Here is a 27368-nt window from a genome sequence, read left to right as displayed (position 1 = left end):
TGCGATAGGTTTAACAGTTTTAGGTATTTCGTCCATTAGGTAAATCAAGTTTAGGTACATCGTTCATTAGGTATATCAGCTTTAGGTATTTCGTGCGATAGGTTTAACAGTTTTAGGTATTTCGTCCATTAGGTAAATCAAGTTTAGGTACATCGTTCATTAGGTATATCAGCTTTAGGTGTATCGTCCATTAGGTATATCAGCTATAGGTGATTCGTGCATTAGGTATAATAGCTTTAGGTGAAACGTGCAGTAGGTAAAACGTGCATTAGGTATATCGTGCATTAGGTGTTTCGTCCATTAGGTTATTTGAGCTTAGGTATTATAAACTTAGGTCAGTCAATGTTTAGGTAAAATGATCGATAGGTAATTTAAAAATAGGTGAATCAAGCATAGGTGATTCAACATTAGGTAAATCAGTTTTCGGTATTCTGATATGTAACCATCTTGAGTAGGTACAGATGTGAAAATTTTTCTGACATCACAATAAGTAACCTTGCGTATCTCATATTTTATGTATGCGAGTGGAAAGATGGAGAGGAAAAGTGAAGAAACGCGAAGAAAATGAGATGGACTGCCCAAATCGCAAACGCACGATGCCGAAGATGGACAATATGGACATCAAGGGGTCACAACCCCAAATAACATATTACTAGCCGCATGACATATACCCGACGAATAAGTCGGGCGTAAGATCGTGTGGAACCACCTTAGTGGAGTCAACACACGGCCGTGACATCGAGATGTGCGCATGCGATGCAGGTACGGAGGTATGCACTATGCATGCCGTTTCTTTAAAGGTATCTTTATTATAATTTACTCTTGAATGAGTAATCTTTTATAATCATATGCAACAAACCATTTATGTAGTTAGATATTGACAGAGAATTAGGGATTGCAATCCGGTCCGGCGGATCCGGTAATCCGGCCGGATCCGGCACTTTTTAGGAGCTACCGGATCCGGACCGGATCCGGGAAAATAGAAAAAAAGACCACATGCAGCACCCACTGCGCGTTTTAGGTGAGATAAAGGCGACGGATAGAAGAAAGAAGTTAAACAGAATAAAGAACGAATTAAAAAATCCAAATTTAGTAAAATAAGAAGATATTTAATATGACGATGATTGAGAACAGAAGATGATTTCCTCTTCTTTCATGTTGGTGGCACGAATCGGCACGATACGGCGATTACTTAAATAATTAGAAGTAAAAATTTAAGGATGGAGTTGCCATGGAGGGCATTTGTAACGACCGGTCTGGCCTAGTGGGTAGTGACCGAATCAGTGACCCTGCCTATGAAGCCGATGGTCCTGGGTTTGAATACCGGTAAGGGCATTAATTTGTGTGATGAACACAGATATTTATTCCTGAGTTATGGGTGTTTTCTACGTATATAAGCATGTATTTATCAATATACTATACGTATATATATCGTCGCCTAGTAGTACTACCTACCTAGAGCTAGCTAGTACCCATATTACAAGCTTTGCTTGGTTTGGGGCTACGAGTAGGTCGATCTGTATAAAATTGTCCCCAAATATTTATTCATGAATTATTTATTTATTTGTGATTTAGGCTATAAAACTATTTTCACGGGTAAAAAATGAAAGCAAGATAATATTGAAGCGCATTTCATACAATTTTGGTTAAAAGTAAAATATCTTGTTACTAGAATGGATGTCAGCGTTACAAATAATTCTATCAAAGAACAGTTACGAAAACTTGTCCTTTCGAGAGGTTCCATTTCCCATAATTATCCCATTAACAGGCTTTGTAATCTAATCAAATTTATATTTTTATTGTAAACGTATAAACTTGAGCAGAATGTGAATGATTAAATATAATAAAATTAATTAATGACTTAGATTTCAAATTTTATTTTTAAATTGAGATTGACTATGTGACACTTTTTAATACTTAGTTTTTATTTTATTGTTAAAAAGTTATTTCTTATTAACTTCAAATTGTTGTTTTATGAATACATTTGTAAAAATACCCTTTGTTTCTCATATAACGCATAAAACTTGAAAAATATGTCATTTAATTAACTTTAATATCCTTATATTTAATTACACAAACGGGTCTACCGCGATATAATTTCATTATTTTTACCTTTTAATATCCTTATACCTAACCGGATCCGGTCCGGCCGGATCCGGCCGGATTGAAAATCAATCCGGTTTGCAATCCCTACACAGAATGCATTAGGTAAGTACTCAAATTCTTGAAGGACCCTTGAAATTTGAAACATATATTTTCAAATGTTGTAGAGCTCTATTATAAGAAATGATTTTAATAACAAAACTTCCGTGAGACACAAAAAACGTTAAAATACGTGAGTGACCCGTTTTTAATATATTTAAGAAATTAATTTTTGAAATTCAACACAAAAGAGATATAAATGGAGTTAAAATGGAGATTCAAATACTTCTAAGCGGACAACGTTGCGGGTGGAGGCTAATATTTTTATACAAATTCGAAAATCGGTACTTGAAAACGGTGGAACAAATTCTATTAAATTCACAATATCAAGCGGCCTGGCCAAGGTGACAATCGCTTGCGCTTCGCCATCGAATCGCTTTGTGTCTCTCTATCACTCTTCCATATTAGTGTGACAGTGACATTTGCGTTTTATTCGCTACGAAGAGTTAGCGATTGGCACGTTGTCTATGGGCCCAGTCTTCTTAATCTGTCTAGTAAGTGTAGTCAAAGATAATCCAAGGCCTAAAGGAGCCCACTGATTACCAGTTCGCCGGACGATATCAGCCTGTCAGTTAAACGCAAAATTTGTCACTTAGATGAAACTTGGATAAGCGATGACTCAAATTTGATCTGAGAAATTGACGTGACAGTTATAATATTGGAATTAAGATTATTAAAGGAAAGAAGTGTTCCAGAAAAAATCAGGTGGAAATTTCTATCAAAAGTGTCATTTTTTACATTGGTTTTTATTCCCAAAGCTTCTGTAGATTATGCTAATCATTTCGTACATCTATCTGACTGAACTAATAATAATCTGACTGAACAATCTGATGACGTTTTTGATGAGTTCTAGATGTTTCTGATGAGTCTAAACTCGATGTATGTAGTTACGGTTTTTGTCACGCACTATAGACTAAAAATCGTAATTAGATTCCAAAAAAAGTAAGACAATGTTGCCACTGCAATCATTTGTTTGTAAAATAGTAAATTCCTTTTTATAAATAAACACGCTAAGATTATTTATTTATTGGTAATTGTACTCCTACGATTTAAAAAAGTACTTTTATTTACTTATTTTTACATAAATACAAGACACGCTAGTAAAAAGTGGCAACATTGTCTTACTTTTTTTGGAATCTAATTACGATTTTCAGTTTAGTCGGAAGATGACCATAGATTACCTCCAGAGTAGAAATGGTAGGTACCTAGTACATCAACAAACGTCAAACGATAAGTAAAAATGTTGATGTATGACAGATGCTACGAAAAGTCACATGATTATTTTCATACATTAGGTATTTAAGTTTCATTGGCGTTTTCTACCAACGATTGTCATCTTGGCTAAGCCCCTTTGCCTTAAGTAGCAATGTGAATTGGTTAAAGTCTTAGAGCATTTAATAACTGGAGTCGCCTTTAAGAGCTTACCCCTCTGCCGAAAACCTTGCACAAGTTGTGCAAACTTTTGTATGGACTAACGTTTATCTGACACGGCTTACGTACGTTTACGTACAACTCATGTACAAATAGCCATACATTTGACGTGATTTTCCCCTGCAAAAATCGGCAGAATGTTTTTATACAGAAAATGACAGCCAAGGCGTCTCCAGTTACTAAATGCTCTAAGGTTAAAGTACAACAGTATTTTGCAAAATGGGCCGTAACCGCAACCAGCAACGGAGGTAAACAAAATAAATTTATCCGCGGTTAAGTCAACATTTATTTATAGTCATGATTTACCATTTTCCGCTTCGCCAATTTCCACTAAAGAGCAATGAAGATGGGTCATATTGAACGCACATTTCATTAGAGAGTGACCCTTTTATTATCGCTCTTCAGTGTAGTTGAGGCGGGATGCGGTCTCGTAATAAAGTCTGTTATTTATGAGAATAAACTTTTATTTTTTATTATAAACCGTAGTTTTCCGCCTATTCTTAAAAACAGTTGTTTTTTAGTCAGGGATCTTTTTTTATTATTAACGCGAGATAGGTTGAAGGAACTATTAAGTAAAAGATTAAATTTAATGTTTTATTGAATATCGGAACAGAAACAGGAATATATAAGTCCCTGGCGGAAACACAAAACCACGAAAAAGAAATCTCACGACGCTAACCTTATTCATAAAAGTTTACGGGCCTGATTTAGTTAAATTAAGTTTTATCCCTTTCTTACAAATACATAAGTCAAAATGACAGATAAAAACAAAAACGGTTATTAGCTAATTGAGGTTTGTAGCGCGTTTATGAAATGGGGGGTTCTAAAATAAGCCTTCTTACAACACCTAAACTTTTCCTAATCGTAACCTAAATGACAACCCCACACCTAATTCTTAATGAACCCGACTCCCACGTTTTTAGCAGCGAAAGTGTTAATATTCCTGCCGTATATAATCGCAAAGGTAGCTCCATACATTACCATAAGGCTTATAAACATTGCATAACCAATGAAATTGGCAGAGACCGATAAGAAGGTCCCGTCACAGTGTAAGGACAATGACAGTAGCCTGCCTGTCTTCTGTAATTTTGTAACCTATCTCCGAACATTCTCTACACGATGGCTCAGCGCTGGACCAGCGAGATGGCCATGCGATGGTTATGGCTCCTCTACACGATGGCCCGGCGCTGGACCAGCGAGATGGCCATGCGATGGTTGAGACTTGAGAGCACGCACTATGGAATGGGCCACGTGTAGATGCGTACACACCATCACTAGCCCACTATACCTTTGATGTGCGGGCGAAAAACCAACACCTTGGCCATCACGCCGCGCCATAAGCCATCCGACACCACTACCCTCTCTACACGATGGCCCATCTTAGTGGGCCAGTATGTAGGCCTATCGTGTAGAGGAACCATTACAAAACTACTGCTCGTCTCTAATATTTCACTTAACTTAAGGTTTATCTCGGTTGCATCTCCTTTTTTACGTTTATGCCCAAGCGTGACTTCATCATATCATCATCGTCAAAGTAACACTACTGGCCACTGCTATTGCCTATTTGTCCAGATTAATATCGGTTAGCAGTTATTCTTGTAGCGTTTTTCTTTTGCGTATGATATTATTTAAGTAATATTGTTTTGAAGAATAACTATACTATTTATTAAATATGAATCACTCCCATGTCGAATGTAGAATATATCGACATGTTTTGATCCATTTCGAGGTTGACCTAGCAGTCATCCTTTTCTTAATTAGCATGAGAAGTATGAGGACTGACCAACAAAGACATCCACCAGTGTGAGTGACCCGTTAATTTAATACGGCCGAGTCTGTCAAGAGTTTTCTATTTAAGATGGACTACTTCATGTCAATCTACTCTGGCCCCGTTCGCGATTGCGGGGAAAACATGAGATTGAATATTTTACTCGGTGTATTTCCCTATCACACTGAATAATGAGACATCCATATGAATATTATGCTAGTACAGGTAGATTTATTAGAGCTGGCACAAGATTTATACCCATTATAGACATTTGGCGTCAACTCTTGTGATTTGTAAGAAAATGTAACATTGATAAAGTGACATCTGCCACATAGTGTATATATTACAACTAGCGTGTCTACACATTTACGTGGGAGCTTGAAAGCCAAACAGCATACGCGATACGCGTCTGGTGAGTATTAATTGGCCTTAAAGTGTCATCGTTTTTATAGTAAATCTGCATAACATTTCAAGTTAACTTCAACCGCATACATCATATTTTTTAAGTTTAAACCTAATACTTCTGATAACTTCCTCGAGTAACCTGAATAAGGTAAATATAACGAAAACCGAGTTACAAATAAAGTTCAAATTAAGCACTCCACATCCAGTATAAAAGGAAATTGCAAATACTAAACTACACCATAAACACAAACGCAAGCTAAATACATTTTGTATTTCAGAGAACAAATATACAAATTTCCTAGTAAATTCTTTAGTCATTCATTAGTATTCAACACTTTCCGCCATTGGAAGCGAAAGCGGTTACCACGGAACACAAATTTACGCGGGGCCCGACCGCAAACCGAAATAGTATTTTGTTACTAGGAAGAGAAAAGGGATACAATATGACATTGGGTTCGAACAGAGATTAGGAAAGCAACAACGTAACTTTTGGTGGCTTTCTAAGCGTAAGCAGTCGACCTCTCGAACCCCATGGCTACACCATTTAAAAAAAACGAATATCTTCAGATATTGCCTGCCCGTTTAATCTAGTACATTTTCCCATTTCCCAGAGACGATATTACAAGGAGAAACTTCATAAAATCACAGGGTATCGAAGTAAACGCAAATGCGAATATCGCGTGACGATGAGAGCTAAATTTAAAGGCACCCTTGCTTGTTGTTCCTATTGTTTTTAAGTAAACCACAGTAACTGTGGCCCTCCCTGTGCACTTGCGCAGGCGTGGCACACTCCGCGATTTCGTCGCGTCGCTACAAGTACATGCGGCCCACACCAATTTTGGTGTCTGTCAGTAGAAGTTGCCGCGCACCGCTACGGAATGGACGCCTGCTCGCGCTTGCACCACCTTGCGGTCATATCTGTCGTAAATGTCGTAATAGACGCGTTTTGTTAGAGAGTGAACCTACTGTACCAAGTACTATTATTATTCTGTGGTGGTTCTGTCCGTGGTCCAACTTGATTTCCAACGGTTTTGCTAATATACTTGGTCAAGCAAATTTTGTCAGTAGAAAAAGGCGCGAAATTAAAATTTTCTATGGGACTATAACCCTTCGCGCCTTCATTTTTTAAATTTGCCGCCTTTTTCTACTGACAAGATTTGCTTGACCAAGTATATGAATCACACGCACACATGAACAGCACGCCCTAAAGGTGAAAGAAACACGAGAAAAATTAGATCTGTTTTGCCTAAGTATAAGGGCAAAGATATATTATACACCGGGTGTGGCGGTGTGGCCTGTAACATGAGCAAATAATTGAAATATAGATTGTACTCCTCAAACGGTGACACTTTTGTTCAACAACTTTTAAAAATTATGTAGTATTTAGACTCCCTATTTTTCATACAAAATGAATATTATCTTCAATCGACGCCATCGCCACGCCATATCATTGTGATTGACGTTGCTTGTCACGCCTTAAACATAACAAAATTCGCAATACATTGCGTCTTAGAATGAACTTTACAGTGTATTAAAAATCAAACCACAAGTTATTTTTAAAAGTCGCTGAACAAATGTTGGTCAGTATGAGGAGTACAGCCTACAGTTTAATTTTTTGCTCATATTACAGGCCACACCCGGTATATGTAACTCCGTATAAGATATAGTCTAAGAAAAAGTACCCTCGCCCACCGAGGGTTCCGTACTTTTTAGTTTGTTGTTATAGTGGCAACAGAAATACGTCATCTATCACGGTTCATGAGATACAGCCTGGTGACAGACAGACAGACGGACAGTGGAGTCTTAGTAATAGGGTCCCGTTTTTACCCTTTGGGTACGGAACCCTAAAAAACGTCACAACAACCATCATACGTATTATGACATGACAAAACGGTGAGAGTATTTAATTTAAAAAAATTTCAACATTTACTAATCATGTGCATTACAAAAGTTGTTTTATATTGGATACTTCGCCTGTTGGATTCGCCTGAGGTTAGTAAACTATTGGAATAGCATTCGTACCAAGGTACCAATATCGAAATATGACTGGCTAGAATAAATCAATCCTAATGCCTAAGGTTGAAGAATAAACAACATTAAGACGATTTATTTATTAAAGGAGTAGCGACCCGCCCCGGCTTCGTACGGGTTAACAAATTATACACAAACCTTCTTCAAGAATCACTATCGATAGATGAAAACCGCATGAAAATCCGTTCAGTAGTATTTGAGTTTATCGCGAACAAACATACAAACACACAAACAGACAGACGCGGCGGGGGGACTTTGTTTTATAAGGTGTAGTGATATCGGTTTTATTTAGTTCACTCTAAACCTAAGGTTATGTCAGATATTATTGCAGGCGACTGTGAGTGTATTTACAGATTAGATTAGATTAGATTAATTTATTTCTTATTGAAAATTACATGATATTTAACAATGTCATAAATGTCATAATGTTTCCAAATAACATGAATTCACAAAAAGATCGTCAGATTGTAAACAATAATAATAATACATTAAAATAATTAAAAAATAAGTAAAAAATATAAAACAATCAAATAATCATAATAAAAATTAAAAGTACCTATATTAATATTAATATTAATAATATTATATTAATACATACCTAATGCAAAGAATATAAACTTACTATAAACGCTGTACAGTCGACGTCAAAGATATGTTTACACTCTTTGCCTTATTACAAAGGAGTAAGGTGCAAAAGTGTAAACATATTTTTGAAGTTGACTGTACTTACGTCATAATTTAAAATGCAACTCACACGTCTAAATCATGGGCGTTAGCGTGTAGCGTGCCTATATAAACCAGTCAGGTAGGCTAGCATGGGTTGCGTTCTCGCGCGCAAGTCCATACGTGGAGTCGCGATAGATGTATGGAGTCGCTTTTATTGCTAGCAGGCCCCAATTTCACATCGGTGACAGGTGCGACGAATTGTAAAATCACTGTTGCTGACGTCACAGGCATCCATGGGCTACGATTACCACTTACCATCGGGCGGGCCGTACTCCTGTTTGCCACCATCATTGTATTATTTAAAAAAACTTTATTATATCGGATAAAAACAGATATTTCTCCTGCGAAGTTTCTGACAATTGTCAAAGATTTAGAAGAATTGTAGGTAATTCTTGACAGGTAATGAGTTATATGTCGGAATTTCGTGACAATTGTAGTGTTTCTTGTGACAATTGTCATAAACCTAGCAAGAGAAGTATCTGTTTTTTTCCGATATCATAAAGTTTTTTTTAATAATACAATGATGGTGGCAAATAGGAATACGGCCCGCCCGATGGTAAGCGGTAACCGTAGCCCATGGATGCCTGTGACGTCAGCAACAGTGATTTTACAATTCGTCGCACCTGTCACGTTGGTGAAACAGGGGCCAGGTCTGAAGGCATGAAGTTACATTGATTACACGCTACGTCTTTAGGCATACTTAGTGTCACTTAATTCGTATAAAAAATAATACAAAAGTTACCCGATATACTGATACCTATCGGAACTGGTTCTCGACACTATATTGTATTGGCAAGCACATTCACGCATGGTGTGTGCTGACGCATAGAGAAATGGAGCGCGTCATGCAAATGGCATGGGGATTATGCCATGCAGGTGACATGCGGAAGATTAGGGGTGTCGACGGTGCATGCGTGTTCGTATTGATGTGTGGTCTGGCGAATAACTGACATATATTTGAGCTTTAGGAAAACAGTTAGTAGGTACATTACTAATGTAAAAGTTCCCTCGATTGCTAATGGAGAATTTTCAGATCAAGACCAATTAACCTACTCTTAATAATCAGATCGGGGAAATCCTGAAGAAAGGCCAGGCCAAGAGCGCCCTAAACCGGCGAGCGTGTATAAGGAATATTATGAAGGTAAGGAATCGAAAGAGGGATGTCAGGATTGTAGCAAGTGGAAATCCGTGGTCTCTGCCTACCCCTCCGGGAAATAGGCGTGACTATATGTATGTATGTATGAGAGTCGTATCGATATTAAACTTTGCATGAATATGCAATCCTGATGAAATAAAATAATTTGGTTCCATCGAGATGACAAAATGGAACCAGGAGATGGATAGTCGAAATCCTCGGTAGCAACTAGTTACACCTCTCGAGTTAAGGCTCAAATGATTCGTCTTGACAATTCCAAGCCCAGCTGACAGCCCTATGTGAAACGCGCGAATCAGAGCGTAAGTCCATTAGTGTTTAGCATTAGCGCGAGCATTCACGTGTGTCGGGAACACAGCAACCGTATCTGTCTCCTTCTGTGCTGATAGTCGATCTAATGCGTTCAGTAACGTTGCTAAAGCGTTGCGAACAAAACAAAATAACTTTTATCACGATTTCAAGTCGCAGCTTCTGTCCCTCAAGCACATGCCATGCCTCCCTGCCATTTCTAAGGACAGGACTTATAAATGAAAGTGAGCCTGATAGCCGTGAAAAGTTGTGCTTCGGCAGTTCAGTGTACCCCATCCGCTGGTCTATGGATGGCAGAATACACATAACGGACTCCTTCTTTCTTCGGGCTATGTCACCCGCTCATGATAACTCTTTACTCGCCAAGGAAGTCATCTGAAGTGCGCGGCTACAGCCCAAAAATCAACCTTCGTGCTCGTACAAAGAGCTAATGGCACAGGACTAGACTTACCATGGTTAAGCCTGAATTTGAGATGCTTCTCCATGACGCTGGCGTCCACCAGTTGCGAGATCTCTTCAAGGGCCAGCGCAGCGCCCGCCCGGCACCGAGCGTCCGGACATGATACTTCGTAGGCCCCGTTGCACACTTCGAACTCCACGTACGCTTTCATGCACTGTAACAAGAGAGAATATACGTTTAGCCCGTTTTATTACTAGGTATAATAGTTACATAGACAGAGAGAATCATACTATCTTTGTCTTACACTAATAGTACTAGCACCCAAAAGAAAAGGATGAGTATAGTTTTCCTGGTTCTTACTGACTGACAAATTGGTTAGACCAATATACATTCCACATTGCGTTAAATACCTAAGGGTGCGCTGTTTCTTTTATGTTATCAAGTGACAAAATATTCTTGTAAAAATCAGGTTTAGACTTTGAAACCCCATCGATCTGGTCATTGTCAAATACTAGGAAAACCATGAAATTTTCGGATCTTTTTTTATCTTACATACGGTAATCAAGGTAAGACGTGTATTGTTTTATTTAAACAATTTTCAACTTATAACTGTTTCTTATGATGTCTTAACACACTGATACAATGAAATCGCTAAAATAACCAAAGCTGAAATGCCATTTAAAAAAGAAATGTCCTCGATGGTTTACCGATATCGACTCTGCACAATGGAGTCATATTTCACGCCGAGCCCAAAGACGGCATTGTCCCGGACGGACACAGATTCAATAGGTTCTGTTCTATGCTTGAATGCAGATGCCGATCATTTTCCAATCCAGTGGCGACTCGTTCAATGCCCGGGAATACCTACTATTAACCGTTTTTAGCCTTTTACATAGACCGTGTATACACAGCTGCAGATTTCTCCATACATACAGGCTTGCCATACGTCAGGATTTTCTCTGACATGTCAGAATTTATGGTCCTTTGTCTTGATTGCGGGGGGACTTGGCGAGTGGTTTTTTAGAAACCTCATATGACCAGAAGAAGTTGGCCAAAAGTTTGGGCAGAAGAAAGGGGAAGGTTATGCTTTAGCTGTACCGCATATATGGTGGCGTGTTAAGGTGCTAGTGGCCCACTAAAGGATTCAAACGATTTAGACTTTTGAAAAACCGTTCAATGACAGGGTACGGATATTCCATTTTTACATACATTTACTTAGGGAGGTATCAGAAGACGCTAAAGAGTTCGTCACTGAGTACATGTCATCTTTAAACATACGTCATTAGCAATAGAGGTGATAACAGGGTGTCCATGTCAACTATTCGGCATAAGCATCTCGATCTCTGCGAAGTTTACTTTAGGACTACCCCACACTAGCGTCTCCCGAGCGTCGGCGTCTAGTCAACTCTATGGCTGCTGCTCGGCGCAACGTTGGCGCAACTGCGCAGCGACGCCATTTTCTATAGCGCTGACTAGACGCCGACGCTCAAACGACAGTATTAATACCTAATTGGAAAGATTCAATAGGTTTGTGCTTGAATGCAGATGCTGATTATTTTCCAATCCAGTGACGACGCGGAGCGTTCAATAGCCGTGAATGACTGCTAACTGTGTTTTAGCAGCGGGGAGACACTCCTGACTTCGGGCAAACTCGGCTCCGTTCGGCTCAGCATTGCTCCGAGCAATTATTAGGGTTGGCACCACTTGACGTCATTTTGCGTGCACTACCACAGATAAGAAATAAGATAATCACTTGAATTTTGACAACCCTAAATAGCCGAAAGGGATAGTGCGATACCTTAGAAAGGCATAGCATGATTCGTCCCTGAATCGCTGTCAAACTTCGGTATTGTAGGAAGTGTCCTTTCTGTACGGTAGTACTATTATTTATTCTGTGGTTTTGAAGAAATAAAAGACTAATAGACATTATTTACTTTCGCATTTAATACAATATTTGTAACGACCAGATATGAAACTAATAGCATTTCTCCGTCCTCTAAGAGTAATGTTACATTTACTTTAACTTTTATCACAGCGTCGTTACTCGTTACCGAGCACCGCCTTGGGAAAGCGGACGCAATTTCCTACAAGATGATTGCAGTCTTGTTCAGACAATAATGGCATGGTGCTTATTATATTATTGCGAAGGGAAATAACACTGGAAGCGCGCCGTTTTACCCCTACCTCCCCGTGACTGGATCTTCTATTGAGCTAATTCGAAAGTAAAACTTGTGGTAGGTATCTATTACGAAATGGGTTACACGGTTCCATAAATTCTGTCAGTTATTCACACCTACTACAAATAAAATTAACGTTTTTATATTTTTTTGCACAAAATGCAATGTCTTGACATTTTAACGATCCCATTATTTAACTTTTAACATCTTTTAACTTTTCAAGTCCAAGTCCGCTAGCATATAAAAAACTTCTTTATTTCATTCTCAACTTCTCTGCACTTGGGAAAAACTTGCAACGAAGTTATATTGTTATAGGTATATTGTTTTAAGGACGAGGCTCTCGAAAGGTTATACTGGACACGATTTGTATGTAACCTTGTGATGATGGCTCATGCAGTGATGGTCAAACAATGATTGTATTGATTGACTTACTATTGTGCGGTGTATGTAGCGATGTTATAAGGTGATGTTTATTTTATTCTCAATAACGAGCATACAATGTTTCAGTTGTGAGTCAAAATAGTAAATATATAATGACAGTTACTATGCCTAACATTTCATTTTCAATACAATTTTTATTGCTGAAGTCAATCCCTTTCACTATTCTTAGGACATTCATTTTCTACCTAGTCAACAATCAAGGTCTAACGAGTTGCGTTGTTTTATCACAAAGTCTCTATACACCATCGTTTGTGGTGAATAATAAATGTTTGGAGACCAGAGTGACCTGCTTCCTTAAAAATAATTACTGATTCTAAAATGGTACAACGCATGCTATTTACATCTTTACAAATAAATATATGGACATTATGGACTAGCTAGATTTTCATTAAAATGGTGTTATTAATAAAGAAAAGATTCGATTATCTAGAAAACCACGACACTTTTACTAAACCTATGTTATGAGTCCATTTTCTGGTCCCGTCTAAGGCCCTGTCGGTAGAAGGTTGTTCATTATTTACTAAACACCCAGTAGACCTTTGCTGGTAGCATTTGCACATTTTGGCTAAGAAACTAAGGTTCAAACCTTGCATAATTTGATTTACACAACTCATTGTGACTTGCAAAAACACCCCATATGTATTCATATGCAGGCAGCAAATTACGCAAATAGGGTTAAATCCCACTTAGGCTCGTGCACAGACTAAAACATATCCACTAAGCAGCCCTTCGCGAATCGTGGCACGTTCCTGTGAACCTGACCGCGAAATCTCTTGCCCAAGACGCAATCTTACGTACGGTATGAAAGTTATATAACCGAAGTGCGGGGTGTATACAAATAAGAGCCTAGATCTAACATCGAAATTTCATTATCTGCCTCTATCGCTCGAATATGCAAGGGAGGCAGATAACGAAAATTTTAGTTGTTTTCGGTAGACCCTCAGGCAGTCTAGCATGAGTTGCGTGCGCGCGAGAAAGCAACTAATGCTAGACCGCTAGGCTGTTTTTTCAACGCTTAAGTAACTTATAAAAACTGAAATCGCTCACTGTATTTTTGTGTTTACCGATTGATGAGTATTTTGATCGGGTCAACTGGGTCGCAAAATCAGAGAATTGTAATGCTTAACTATATTCTGCCAGGTAAATAATTTAGGTAAAGAAGCTAACCCCGAAAACGATCTTTCCTGTAGTGTGATTTGCTAATTTGCTGCTATTTCAGGGTCATCTCAGATCTCATAAGAAATAAATGTACCTAATGGTTATCGGCATAGTATATTTCCTTTTTGCTTCAAGGTCTGCTTTGTTGAAAATTATAATGCCCCTCATTTCCTTGTCACTAAGACATTTCGCGGAGGTCTATTCAGATAGTAATTTCTTGTTATCAAACGGACACCGGGATATATTTGTCAGCTGTCAACACTGTCAACAGTGACATCTCTGTATGAAGAAAGCAAGAGTGTTCAGCAACAAGACATTTACTATCTGAATAGGCGTCCTGACCGTGTCCCTTACTAGAGCGCTCTGAAATTCTGGGTATGATTAAATTCAAGTCAACTAATTTGAAATCGTTTAAGCCAGGGCAGACAGGCAGCTAAAATTTAAAGCCTGTCCCCAAACCAGACTGACGCTTTGTACTTTTGATGTAGATACAGACAGATACAGACTACATAAACACTGCCATCCCACCAATGCCCACGCCAATTCCTGGGCACTATTCGTGCGAGTTGCCAAGGCCCCGAGGACACGAGGCTCCCATGAGCCGTGGCAAAATGTCGGGACAACGCGAGGAAGATGATGATAATGACAAACTAGAAAAACAACAATTCTATTCCATTTACATTTGTCTTTCCCTCACCTCTGGTTTAATTTTCGTACCATTTTATGAAGAGAATTAAAAATTACTCAAGTGAGTGTGACAATTTGTGAACTGTTGTGAACCTACATAAACACAAGACCCACCGATGGTCAACATTCTCGAGAACTCTAATTGTGTCGCTTAACTACAACTCGAGTAAATCCATTCGACCCTCTTAGCAAAAATCTACCCTATTACCTTAATACCAAAATCGCATAATATGACAGATGGATTTACCCAAGTTTGAAGCGATTCAATTAAGAGTATTGCTGTTAGTTCAGGTAATTGAAGCTATCTGTAAAACTGAACGTATATACTCGTAGCCTCGACTATAAATAACCTAACTACGAAAACAACACGACTGGGATCAATTAAAGTAAAAGCTAATATCCTGTTGCCTGTGAAGTGGTGTGTTATATTATATATAGGTAAGTACGTGTGTAAAATATATGTGTACAGGTATAGATATACTCCGTCTGTGCTATGTGCTAGATCGTCATGTATCGCGTTACTATAAAATAGCTCCCTAGCTATCCCTATATCGTATCTCCTGGAGATCAAGCCCCGGTTTCACCACTGTCACAATGACAATTCGCCGTACATTGCTGCTTGGGAGCAAAACGAATTAATAATGCAATGCAATATTTTCTTTCTCTTCTCCAAAATACGAAAGAAAACATACAACATGATAACTATAATCAATAATCATTTAGCAAGCCATATTTTTAGGTACAAACAATAATATATTATTCACCACACCAGCTCGGAAAGGCTTACTTTGCACTTCAAAAACTGATAGCAAAGTTGCATTTTATTCACATGTGAGGCAAAGTAATGAAATGCAAATTTTGAGTTGTTTTCTTATGTTTGCTGGTAGAATTGACTTTTCAATGATGATTTTGGATGATAAATATTTAATAACACTCATTTGGATTTGATTTGGTTTGATTTTGTTTGATACTTTACATTTAATATTTGCTTCGGGTTGGTGTGGTGAAAAATTTCGTGTTTCACTCGGGGGCAAATTTTGTTTAACCCTCGTGCTTTGAAACCCTCGCAACGCTCAACATTCCATTTTACGAACCACTCGCTACGCTCTTGGTTCAATTTTGGAATCTTTCGCTTGCTCGGGTATCAATATTAGCACGAGCGGTTAAACAACAAATAACTATTCTGTACGACTATCATACGACTTTTATTAAATCTTATTTTCGTGTTAGAAATTCATGTTCAGTTAAATGTTAGGTTTCTTGTGATGTTCCTTCTATCAAATTACATTTCGTGAAATTTTAAAACCTGTTTCAAGAATTCTTACAGTCTTATAAAGTGAGTAGACCTATGGAATCTCGCAAAATACAGTTTCATTAACTTAATGAGAATTCTTACTGAAATGTGTTCGCTAGACTGTCACATGATCTTAGAAATTATGTTTCACTGAAGTTACTTTACAGGAATCTTGAAGGCTTTAATTAAACTTCGGCAGTTTAAAAGTTTTCTGGCCCTGAAAACTCCAAGGTTGTTAATTTCTAGAGTTACCAGTGTTATTCGAACCTAATTATATATATATATTTAATAACCATTTCTCCTAATTTTCCGTTGTATATGCCTACCTTTACTTATTAGGAGAAAATATTTTCCATAGGTACAGTACATAAGTTTCGAATGCTTCTCGTTCTAATTTTATAACAATTTAAATTAGCTAGGTCTTATCTCTGGGAAAACGCGCATTATTGAGTTTCTATATGTTTTCTGAGCAAAGCTCGGTCTCTCAGATATTAACATCTAAATGTGTAAGAATATTTTCTATAATTTATATATCCAGAGAGGAAAATTGTCGTCATTTTTGCATGGAAAAGCGGTCACGTGCCGTTTTAACTTACAATTCTTAAACCTTATTACAAAGATATAAGCTCCATCAATGTTCAGTTAATGTCTCTGTCAGTAAATAGAAAACTACCCTATTCAGGTTTGTGCCCGATGGAGCTGAAATTGTTTGCGCAGTGTCCGATTCGCTATCTCCTTAGACTCCTTAGAGCATAACTGGAGTCGCCTTTAAGAGCTTACCCCTCTGCCGAAAAACTTGCACAATTGTGCAAACTTTTGTATGGACTGACATGGCTATTTGTACGTTACGTACAATTAATGTAGAAATAGCAATACATTTGATGTCCCCTCCCCCGCAAAAATCGGCAGACTGTTTCGTACAGAAAATAACAGCCATGACGTCTCCAGTTACTAAATGCTATGCTCTAAGGCTATCTCTTATCTGCGGCACGCGATATCTTTGCTTTCAACTTGACACGTAACAATCGGCCGTCAGCTAATGGCTCTGTTGAGAGGACCACAATGTAAACTGATCGATTGTGAACTTTATTGAAACGAGATAAGGCATATGAGGATTATGAGGGGTTAAGTGTGTTTGTATCATTACAATTTGCTTGCCCTTGTCTAAATCCTCATTGGGACTGGCGAAGCATGTCTTTTTCTTCCATAGCTCTCTCTCACCGGTCATCCCATCATTCACATGCTTGTCTCGTTTAATAAAATCCGAGAGACCGATTAATACGGTAGATGTCATAGTCATTAATTGTTTTTTTTAACAAAAACGATCGATCAAACATTACACATTTTAGAAGAAATTTTCATTTTGCAGCTTTTGTGCAAAACAAGTTTTTTAATTGTGCATTTAAGACATTTGATCTAAAAAAACGGTACAATTTTTCAATTAACTCTATGCTGGCTCAACCCACTGCACTTAAAAAATAATTCGTTAATGTTTTTTTTTAAGTGAAAACTTCTTTAGCGGCGCTGTGCACTTTTTGTGATGGGGAAAAAATATTAAACTCGCAACAGGTCACGTGACCGTAAGATTCGTAAGACGTAAGACGGACACGTGACCTGATCGAAAAACTGTTACAATGTCATTGAGTTTTCACTTCTGCCGGCGGCACTCCCGGAGTGCAACCCGTTGTTTTTTTTGTTAAACAAAACACTGTTAACCATAACCATATACACATATTATAAATCCTTTATGCATGCGCTGTTCCTGTTTAAAGAAACTTCAAAACAAAGCCGGTTTCAAAGAAAACTGCGCCTTTGATACACAAGAGTGGAAGGTTGCGCTTTGTTGAACTTGTGCAGAAATAGAACATGCAGAACAAATGTACAGTCAGCTGACGGTACGAACGATGGACGAACTCAACTGACGAACCAGGAAGTTGACATACTGGGAAACGGACGAACAGAGACTGACTAGACGAACGGGTAATAGGACGAACTGAGCAATTGACGAAATGGGAATTAGACGAACGCAACTGACGAACCATGATATTGACGAACTGAGAAATGGACGAACGGAGACCGACTAGACGAACGGAGAATCGGACGAATGGTGCAGAATTACAGACGAGGATTCAAAGTTCCTAATACTTAAGTATGTAAATAAGAGTGGTTTTCAAGTCAAGAAATGAGAAGGAAACAAAAGATATGGCGCTCCGTGCGAAGTTTACGACGGAAGATATGGCCGTCATGCGGGTTTTCACCTTTTATCTCAATTACCTACTCTGAGGATACCTCTGCTATAATTATCGTTAGCTATTTTATACAATACATATAGTGCTAAGGTATGCACATGCAGGGTAACGAAATTAATACACAACTGATAATAAATGAAAATTAGACATGTTGACATTATTTTTTTTCTATCGAGTCAATAAGGGCTGATTAACAGTCCGCCGGACGGTATCGGCCTGTCAGTTGTTCGGAACTGTCGAAATTTTGTTCTAACTTTAGAGTCTGTCCTTGCAAATATAGTCTAGTTTCCGTGTGAATTTTTTCATGGCATTTGCCCTTGATTAAAACGTGAAAATATTAACCCCCTTATTCATAAACGCGCTACAAACCTCAATTAGCTAATAATCGTTTGTCCTTATCTGTCATTTTGACTTATGTATTTGTAAGAAAGGGATAAAACATAATTTAACTAAATCAGTCCCGTAAAGTTTTATGAATAAGGGGGTAATAGTTATTTGTTTTACAAGGGGGCAAAGTTGTTGTTTAACCGCTCGTGCTAATATTGATACCCGAGCAAGCGAAAGATTCCAAAATTGAACCACGAGCGTAGCGAGTGGTTCGAAAAATGGAATCTTGAGCGTTGCGAGGGTTTCAAAGCACGTGGGTTAAACAAAATTTGCCCCCGAGTGAAACACAAAATTTTTCACCACACCAACCCGAAGCAAATATTAAATGTAAAATATCAAACAAAATCAAACCAAATCAAATCCAAATGAATGTTATTAAATATTTATCATCCAAAATCATCATTTAAAAGTCAATTCTACCAGCAAACATAAGAAAACAACTCAAAATTTGCATTTGATTACTTTGCCTCACATGTGAATAAAATGCAACTTTGCTATCAGTTTTTGAAGTGCAAAGTAAGCCTTTCCGAACTGGTGTGGTGAAAATATATAAACTGCGATTTTGCTGCCGCTCATGCCCTCTTATCCTCTCCCTCTCCCTCTGCCTCTCATTTGAGACGTTGCGTTGCCGTTCGTTTGAACCACAATTTGATATTCTAGTTCCACTTACGACTATCTTACTCACCCACATACCTAGTTATTTAATGTTTACAATTAAAAGATAAGCGGTACCTGCTATCTATATAATTATAAAATATATATTGTGACCCCAACAGAGTTCAAATACTGGCGATTACATCTTTATAATTAATAAACGGTTTATAAATAATTAACCTCGATTATATTTCGTGCCAAAGCTTTAATAATTGCCTTGGAGGAATGTGATGATGGATTAAAAATACCCGTATAGGTGTAGTGCATAATAGGGTATTTTCCTAGGGTAAGACCGGCATAACAGTTAAAATTCAGGAAAGACCGTCATATGGCAAGAACTGTCGTATTTGTATTCGTGTACGTCGCTCAGAGACAGTCAGAAAGGAGGAGTTCAATTCTTCTGCTCTACCGACCTTCTGTAAGTGAAGTATATTGTGTACAAACGCAACGGAAGAGTTCTTGTAGACGGTCTTCCCTTATAGACGTTCTTCCCGACATTGAACTCAATAGCTTTACATAATTCACGTGTTCTTAGACTCTCGCGTTCCAGTTAGTTTTCAACACTCCAGTTATTTTAAATCATTCTGCAACGTGCATACCTTTCTGCCCACGCTTCGTATGTCGGTTCATTGCACCATACAAGAAGCCTGAGGGCCTACTGCGATCGATGTTCGACGTGTTGCCTCCCTGTCACACTTACGTACGAATTTACAAGTGCGACAGGGAGGCAACACGACAAACGTGGTTCGCGGTAGGCCCCCAGACGTCCTAGCGGCCGTGATGCGAGCAAACAACAAGCATGTGAATTATGTGAAATTGTAAATGCATGTTTAAACCCATTTTGGTGCAGGAAATATTTTTAGCACAGGAAATAGTGATTTTTAGGGTTCCGTACCCAAAGGGTAAAACGAGACCCTATTACTAAGATTCCGCTGTCCGTCCGCTATATCTCGTGATCTGCGATAGACAGCTGAAATTTTCACAGATGATGTATTTATGTTGCCGCTATAACAACAAATACTAAAAACAGAATAAAAAAATAAAGATTTAAGTGGGCCTCCCATACAACCGTGATTTTTGACCGAAGTTAAGCAACGTCGGGCGGGGTCAGTACTTGGATGGGTGACCGTTTTTATAGATAATGGTACGGAACCCGTCGTGTGCGAGTCCGACTCACACTTGGCCGGTTTTTAGTATATTATCTTAAGTTCACCTACAATAATATGGTACACAACGAAGGCCGCAAAAATATCTGACACGATCTTATTTGTAGAGCCATAAGAGCGTGTCAGATATTTTTGCGGCCCTTGAAGATTAACATATTATTGCAGGTGACTGTACTTTCAATTTCTATATCTGCTGTTACATATCCTCGTTTCGTACATTAAAGTGTTTATTTTATTAGTTTTACATGACACATTCTTATTCTTTTTATATTATATTAACACATATCAGGTAAGCCTTCCTCACTTTTAGAATCCCACATATTAAAGTACACAACGGCCATATTAAAACTGTCAAATAATGATGAATTTACTAGTGACTTGTTTACATATAGTTAGCAAGTTCCATAGAATGACACTTTAATGCAAACTACTCTCAATGTTTTCAATTCATGATCGGATCCTTCTCAACGCAACAAGTCGAAGAACTTACAAGGTAAACATTCACTTAAGACTTTACGTTACCAAAAGTAAGACATCTGAGAGAATATAAGAGGTATCGGAGCAGATAAACCACACGTGAGGCCGACGGTTATTGGCAATATGTGGACGATTATTCAAATCCGATGTGGGCGACGCTCGGTGTGGACGCGTAACCGATAATCGGTGACTTTGAATACGGTTATGGTATGGTATAGGGGAGTGTTGAACGTGTTGGACGCACTGAGATATTATACCTACGACAAAAATTACGACTTAGTATTTTCCGGCAATTTTGTACTAGCTTATGCCCGCGACTTCGTCTGCGTGGAATTAATGACAGCAGCTAAAATAGACTTCAATTATTAGGCAATTCATTAACTCTTTTAATTCCACCCCCTTTGCACTCTCTACAGGGATGATTTCCGACATAAAAACTATCATATGTCCTTCCCCGGGACTCAAACTATCTCTATACCAAATTTCAACTAAATCGGTCCAGCGACTTAAGCGTGAAGAGGTAACAGACAGACAGACACACTTTCGTTATAATATTAGTATGGATTTATATGTACCAGAGCACTGTTTACCTACACCTAACCTCGCATATCCAATTTGCCTGTCAGTACAGAAAACAGTGGTTTTTAATTAGCCTCAATTGGCCATAACTTTCCTTATATAGGTATCAAGGTGATTATATTTTGAATTTACAAAGTTTAAATTTCTGAATCTGTGTGAAGGTTGGGTTTATATTGTAGTGTAATTTAGTTTATTTTAGTATACGTTTTAATGTCACGAGCCGACTGACGAAAACAGGAGAAGGAGAATTAAATGTAAAATATCAAACAATATCAAACCAAATCAAATACAAATGAATGTTATTAAATATTTATCATCCAAAATCATCTTTTAAAAGTCAATTCTACCAGCAAACATAAGAAATTTGCATTTGATTACTTTGCTTCACATGTGAATAAAATGCAACTTTGCTATCAGTTTTTGAAGTGCAAACTGCAAAGTAAGCCTTTCCGAGCTGGTGTGGTGAAAATACTTTTTTCAAATGACAATGTAAACGCTAATTTTATCCAATAACATAAGTAGGTGAAATAGTGTATACATGTTTATGAACGTGACTGTACAAACAAGACAGAACAACGATGGAATTGCTAATCACTTTAAACTTTAACGTGCCATTGCAAAATGACTCTTAACAGGTTGTATTAGGATGTCATTTGGCGGAGCATATGTTATGTGCTCGATGAGTCAGAGATAACCAGTTTGTAAGTAGGCATTCTAATTAGGAACACCTTAGCTGTCAATGTCGCGGTGTCCTGCCATTTTGCACAGATGCCACCTAAAACATCTGTACCATAGTCTAATAAAACATGGTCTTCCATTCCCAGAGTGACACGGGCCTACGTCACAACAACATGGCCGCTATATATAGCGCTATCGCATATTATCATATAGCGCTGTCGCATGATGACGTAGGCCCGTGTCAGTTAGGTGACCTAGAAAAGACGGGAATGGAGTACCAGGCGGAGTATATTATTATACCATGATCTGTACTTGATAATACATTTATAGTCAAGTTCACATTTTTGTGAGCACGTTGTTGGTATACTTGGTATAGATATATCTATATCTGATGGAATCTGTATAGAGAATAGGCATATAGCAAACAAACAAAATCATAATCACTCGTATTGTTTATTATATCTACGTATTGAACGATTTATCACTACACCTTACAAAACAAAGTCCCCCGCCGCGTCTGTCTGTTTGTATGTATGTATGTTCGCGATAAACTCAAAAACTACTGAACGGATTTTCATGCGGTTTTCACTTATCAATAGAGTGTTTCTTGAGGAAGGTTTAGGTGTATAATTTTATTTTGTTTAGGTTTTGTGTAACCCGTGCGAAGCCGGGGCGGTGGGCGGTCGCTAGTGTAAATACTCGTAATGATAAGAGTGTCAATCTAAATTACTAATTTAAAATATGGCCAGCCGGCCTAGACAAGGTGACAATCGCTATCGCTTCGATAGCGAAACGCTTTGTGTCTCTTTATCACTCTCACTCTTCCATATTACTGCGACAGTGACAGTTGCGTTTCGATCGCTACGGAGCGTAAGCGATGGTATGTTGGCTACGCGGCCTGCAATATGTAACCTGATTCTCACGTAGAAAGAAAACACTTTTATTAAAACGTGTGTTTTCCAACAAACACGTATACCTAATATACGAACTATTCAAAATATCACCGATTACCTATAACTTACAGAAAGCCCATTAAGGCACTCCCTTCTTCTTCTTCTTCGCGTTATCCCGGCATTTTACCACGGCTTATGTGAGCCAGCCGGCGTATTATGGATAGCTTTATCCATCTTTATCCACGTGATAAAATAACCGTCACTTTTTAACACCGTGGGATAGAAAGTGACGGACACCGTTTTATCACGCTGTCACGTAGACAAGAACAACCATCATATCCGTACTGGGGTCTTCTTGACGACTAATCACATGACTTGACGTAGGCATTAGTTTTTACGAAAGCGACTGCCATCTGACCTTCCAACCCAGAGGGGAAACTAGGCCTTATTGGGATTTGTCCGGTTTCCTCACGATGTCTTCCTTCACCGAAAAGCGACTGGCAAATATCAAATGATATTTCGTACATTCCGAAAAACTCATTGGTACGAGCCGGGATTTGAAACTTTGAACCCGCGACCTCCGGAATGAAAGTCGCACGCTCTTACCGCTAGGCCACCAGCGCTTCTATTAAGGCACTCCCTTATAACCCAGTAAGGCCCACTTGCACCATTCCATAGTCTAATAAAACATGGTCTTCCATTCCCAGAGTGACACGGGCCTACGTCACAACAACATGGCCGCTATATATAGCGCTATCGCATATTATCATATAGCGCTGTTGCATGATGACGTAGGCCCGTGTCAGTTAGGTGACCTAGAAAAGACGGGAATGGAGTACCAGGCGGAGTATATTATTATACCATGCACCATTCCACTAACCCGGGGTCAACCAATTAAATCTGAAGTTACTATGGTTACCAGTACATTTTGACACTGGGTTAACGGTTTAACCGCTTAACCCTGGGTTAGAGGGATGGTGCAAGTGGGCCTAATAGTGCTTCTCACCTTAACCGGTATGTAGGGCGCTAGGGCGCATACATCGCAGAAGCTATAAAATGAATCCCGTAACTCACGTTTGATTGAAATTTACGATATTTTTATTCACACGGCTTATTACTATGCAGCACGCCACACGAAGAACTATGTTATTTGCATGGTGAATAAGATAAAATAGAAAAATAAATGTAAAAGTCAGCTGTAGATATAACTTCTCATCAAAGCATCACGACAGAGCGATGATATGGACAAAAATCTTACACGGGTACACTGAAAGAAATGTATGCATAACAAACAAACAAACAAACAAACAAACAAACACATCAATATATTGTTTGTTGCAATACATAGTAACAAACTAGTTACTACTTACACAAAAATTGGGACTTGCGTAAAGACCTAGTCTAAAGACCTGAAAAACTGCAATGACTAGAGGTCATTGACCACTCAAAATACGAGCATCCATATCAGTAACCTACTCAGTTCATTAATCAAAAGCAAACTCATCTTGTATTTTTATGAGTTATGGAATAATAAATGATGCGAGATGAAATGGACGAGAGAGAAGCGTTATATAATGTTACTTAACGGCCTGGCCACGACATTGGTCTAAGGCGATCGGCGGCGGCGACCGGCGGTAAGTCGCAAAAACAATAACCCGGCGACGCATAATGCATGCCACGAGCCTTGTCGCCGAGCGGCAACGCGCGCGGCGTGCACCGGGCGACCAGCGGCGGCGGCGAGCGGGGCGGCGCGCGACTCGAACATTTGTATCGGGCAGCGCGGGCGATGCCACGACTTTTGAGCGGCGCGACCGGCCTAGGCGGCGAGACGGATCGCGCGGTGCCATTCGAAACAAAACATTTTGTTTTTTTTTTCGAGCGACATGGACACGGAAGCGTTTATTATTGAAATTTTGAATGTACTTTCGCGTATTTAAGTATGTTGTGACGTCTCCACACTCATTCTTGTGTACTCGTTTTTTTCTTTCTATATACAATATATAAAATACTAAACTAGATGTAAATAAATTTGTCGTCCTGTATTTAGCCCATGCACCCCTTCTCTTCTGTACAAGATGCTATTGACAAACAATTAAATATATTCTAGGCACTGAAGATGTTTTTAAATACGTCTACGTCACCACCGCTCCTAGTCGCTGCCGCCACTACTGAAAGTACGTGGCATGCCTAGCGGTCGCTCGCGTTTGCCGCGCCGCCAGCCGCCCCGCCAGTCGCCTTAGACCAATGTCGTGGCCAGGCCGTAAGGCTGATTTAGACGGCGCGCGAACTCGCATGCGATTTTAGTTACATTGCGGACTGTTGGTTACGTCAAATTCAACCGACCGATCAAAAACCGCAATGTAATGAAACTCGCATACGAGTTCTCGCATCGTCTAAATGAGACCTTATTCAGTATGTTAATGTTACAGGATAAGTAGCTTAGGAGTTTTCCGAATTGAAAAATAGTGTACTTAAACTGAAATATATGTCATACACTAGAAAAAGTTGGTAGGAAAAGCTGGAAGAGATCCCCTACACCTTACAGGGATAAGTTCGCCTTTGTATCTTTATTTCTGTAAATATTATGTAAACCTGTGATGTGTACATTAAAGTGATTACTACTACTAAAAGTGACCATGCACTTAAGGTGGTCCCTACTCAACTTTATACTTATTTACATGTACTTAAGTTCATATTATTTTATTTGTGCAAATACACAAAGACACGCAGATTTTTTTTAATAATTGGTACTAGTGATCCAAAAGACTCGTGCCTTTTAGCTCTTTTTAGGGCTCGCCTCATCTCTTGATGCCTAAAAGGCTAAAAGCCTTTTCTATTTAGTAAAATAGGCTTTTAGCCTATTAGGCGTCAAGAGATGAGGCGAGCCCTAAAAAAAGAGCTAAAAGGCTCGAGTCTTTTGGATCACTAATTGGTACCATAAAAAAACAAACAACAAAATAACAATGATGAAGTAACACAGAAATTCCATAGCAAAAAAACTACAAAAACTCTTCCTTGCAAATTGACCCGCGATAAACGACTTAAGCTAAGTCGCCATTCTATCTTTTAACTAGATTTGCTAATTGGACTTCCTGTTAACAGCAACAAGTTAAGGAAATGGCGCTGAGCGCGGAAGTGGATTTAATCCTCCAGTATCCGCCAGGTGACGCCGATAAAGTAAACGAGCTTTGGTTGGTATTGACCTTCAGGCGCGATGCCACTGGGGGGGGGGGGGGGGGATCAAGCGTCTCTGATCCTCCCCCCTTCCATTGTGAGGGTGCCCTGGCGATACGCCGGGGCTGCCGAAGGGCGCCGTGGTGGAATACCATCGATCCCAGTGCGCCCTCACGAACGGCAAAGAGGGTGAAACGCCGGAGTGGGTTTAGTGGGTAGGGCCAAATTCTTCCCCTCTCTCGCCAGGAGAGAGGGGAAAATTTTGGCCCACTCCGTCAAAAAAAAAACGGCCAAGTGCAAGTCGGACTCGCGCACGTAGGGTTCCGTACCATTACGCAAAAAAATCACGTTTGTTGTATAGGAGCCCCACTTAAATATTTATTTTATTCAGTTTTTAGTATTTGTTGTTATAGCGGCAACCGAAATACATTATCTGTGAAAATTGCAACTGCTTAGCCATCACGGCTCATGAGTATAGCCTGGTGACAGACGGACGGACGGACGGACGGACGGACAGCGAAGTCTTAGTAATAGGTTCCCGTTTTTACCCTTTGGGTACGGAACCCTAAAATGGCGCGATGCCACTAAAGTGGGACTCGGAGCAAACTTACTGCAAAACTGGCGATGGCAAGTGCAAAATGCCGTCCGTTTATGGAAATATGCCGTTAGATTTTCTACAAATTCTATCTATAACATGCGTCGTGATGTCAAAGTCTACGTACATACATAATTGGATTAGACATATTATATTTATTCGTGTACTGAATCAATCATTCTTAAAATAACCATAAATAAACTAGTTTCAATTTAGCAAAGTTAGACTTGTTATATTCAAAAATAAATGTACAATGTAGTAAATAAACTAACGACACAAAAAACACGAACACCTAAACACTATTAATAGAATATAAATAATACTTGTCATTTAT

General features: G+C 38.9%; 1 protein-coding gene and 1 long non-coding RNA gene across 3 annotated transcripts in view; both read right to left on the bottom strand.

Moving 5' to 3' along the window:
* The window catches only part of LOC134795738 (uncharacterized), a 319587-nt gene that overhangs the window by 31892 nt on the left and 260327 nt on the right, over positions 1-27368 (bottom strand). The window lies entirely within an intron of this gene.
* The window catches only part of LOC134795663 (E3 ubiquitin-protein ligase RNF144A), a 164646-nt gene that overhangs the window by 31892 nt on the left and 105386 nt on the right, over positions 1-27368 (bottom strand). For both annotated transcript variants that reach the window (XM_063767578.1, XM_063767579.1), the window contains one exon: positions 10477-10639. In XM_063767578.1, the coding sequence (XP_063623648.1) occupies positions 10477-10639 (163 nt within the window). The remainder of the gene's footprint in view (positions 1-10476; positions 10640-27368) is intronic.

The sequence above is a fragment of the Cydia splendana genome, chromosome 12 (genome assembly GCF_910591565.1).
Source record: "Cydia splendana chromosome 12, ilCydSple1.2, whole genome shotgun sequence".
Taxonomy (NCBI): domain Eukaryota; kingdom Metazoa; phylum Arthropoda; class Insecta; order Lepidoptera; family Tortricidae; genus Cydia; species Cydia splendana.
Note: the sequence above shows the minus strand (reverse complement) of the source record. Positions and strands in the feature narration are given on the sequence as shown.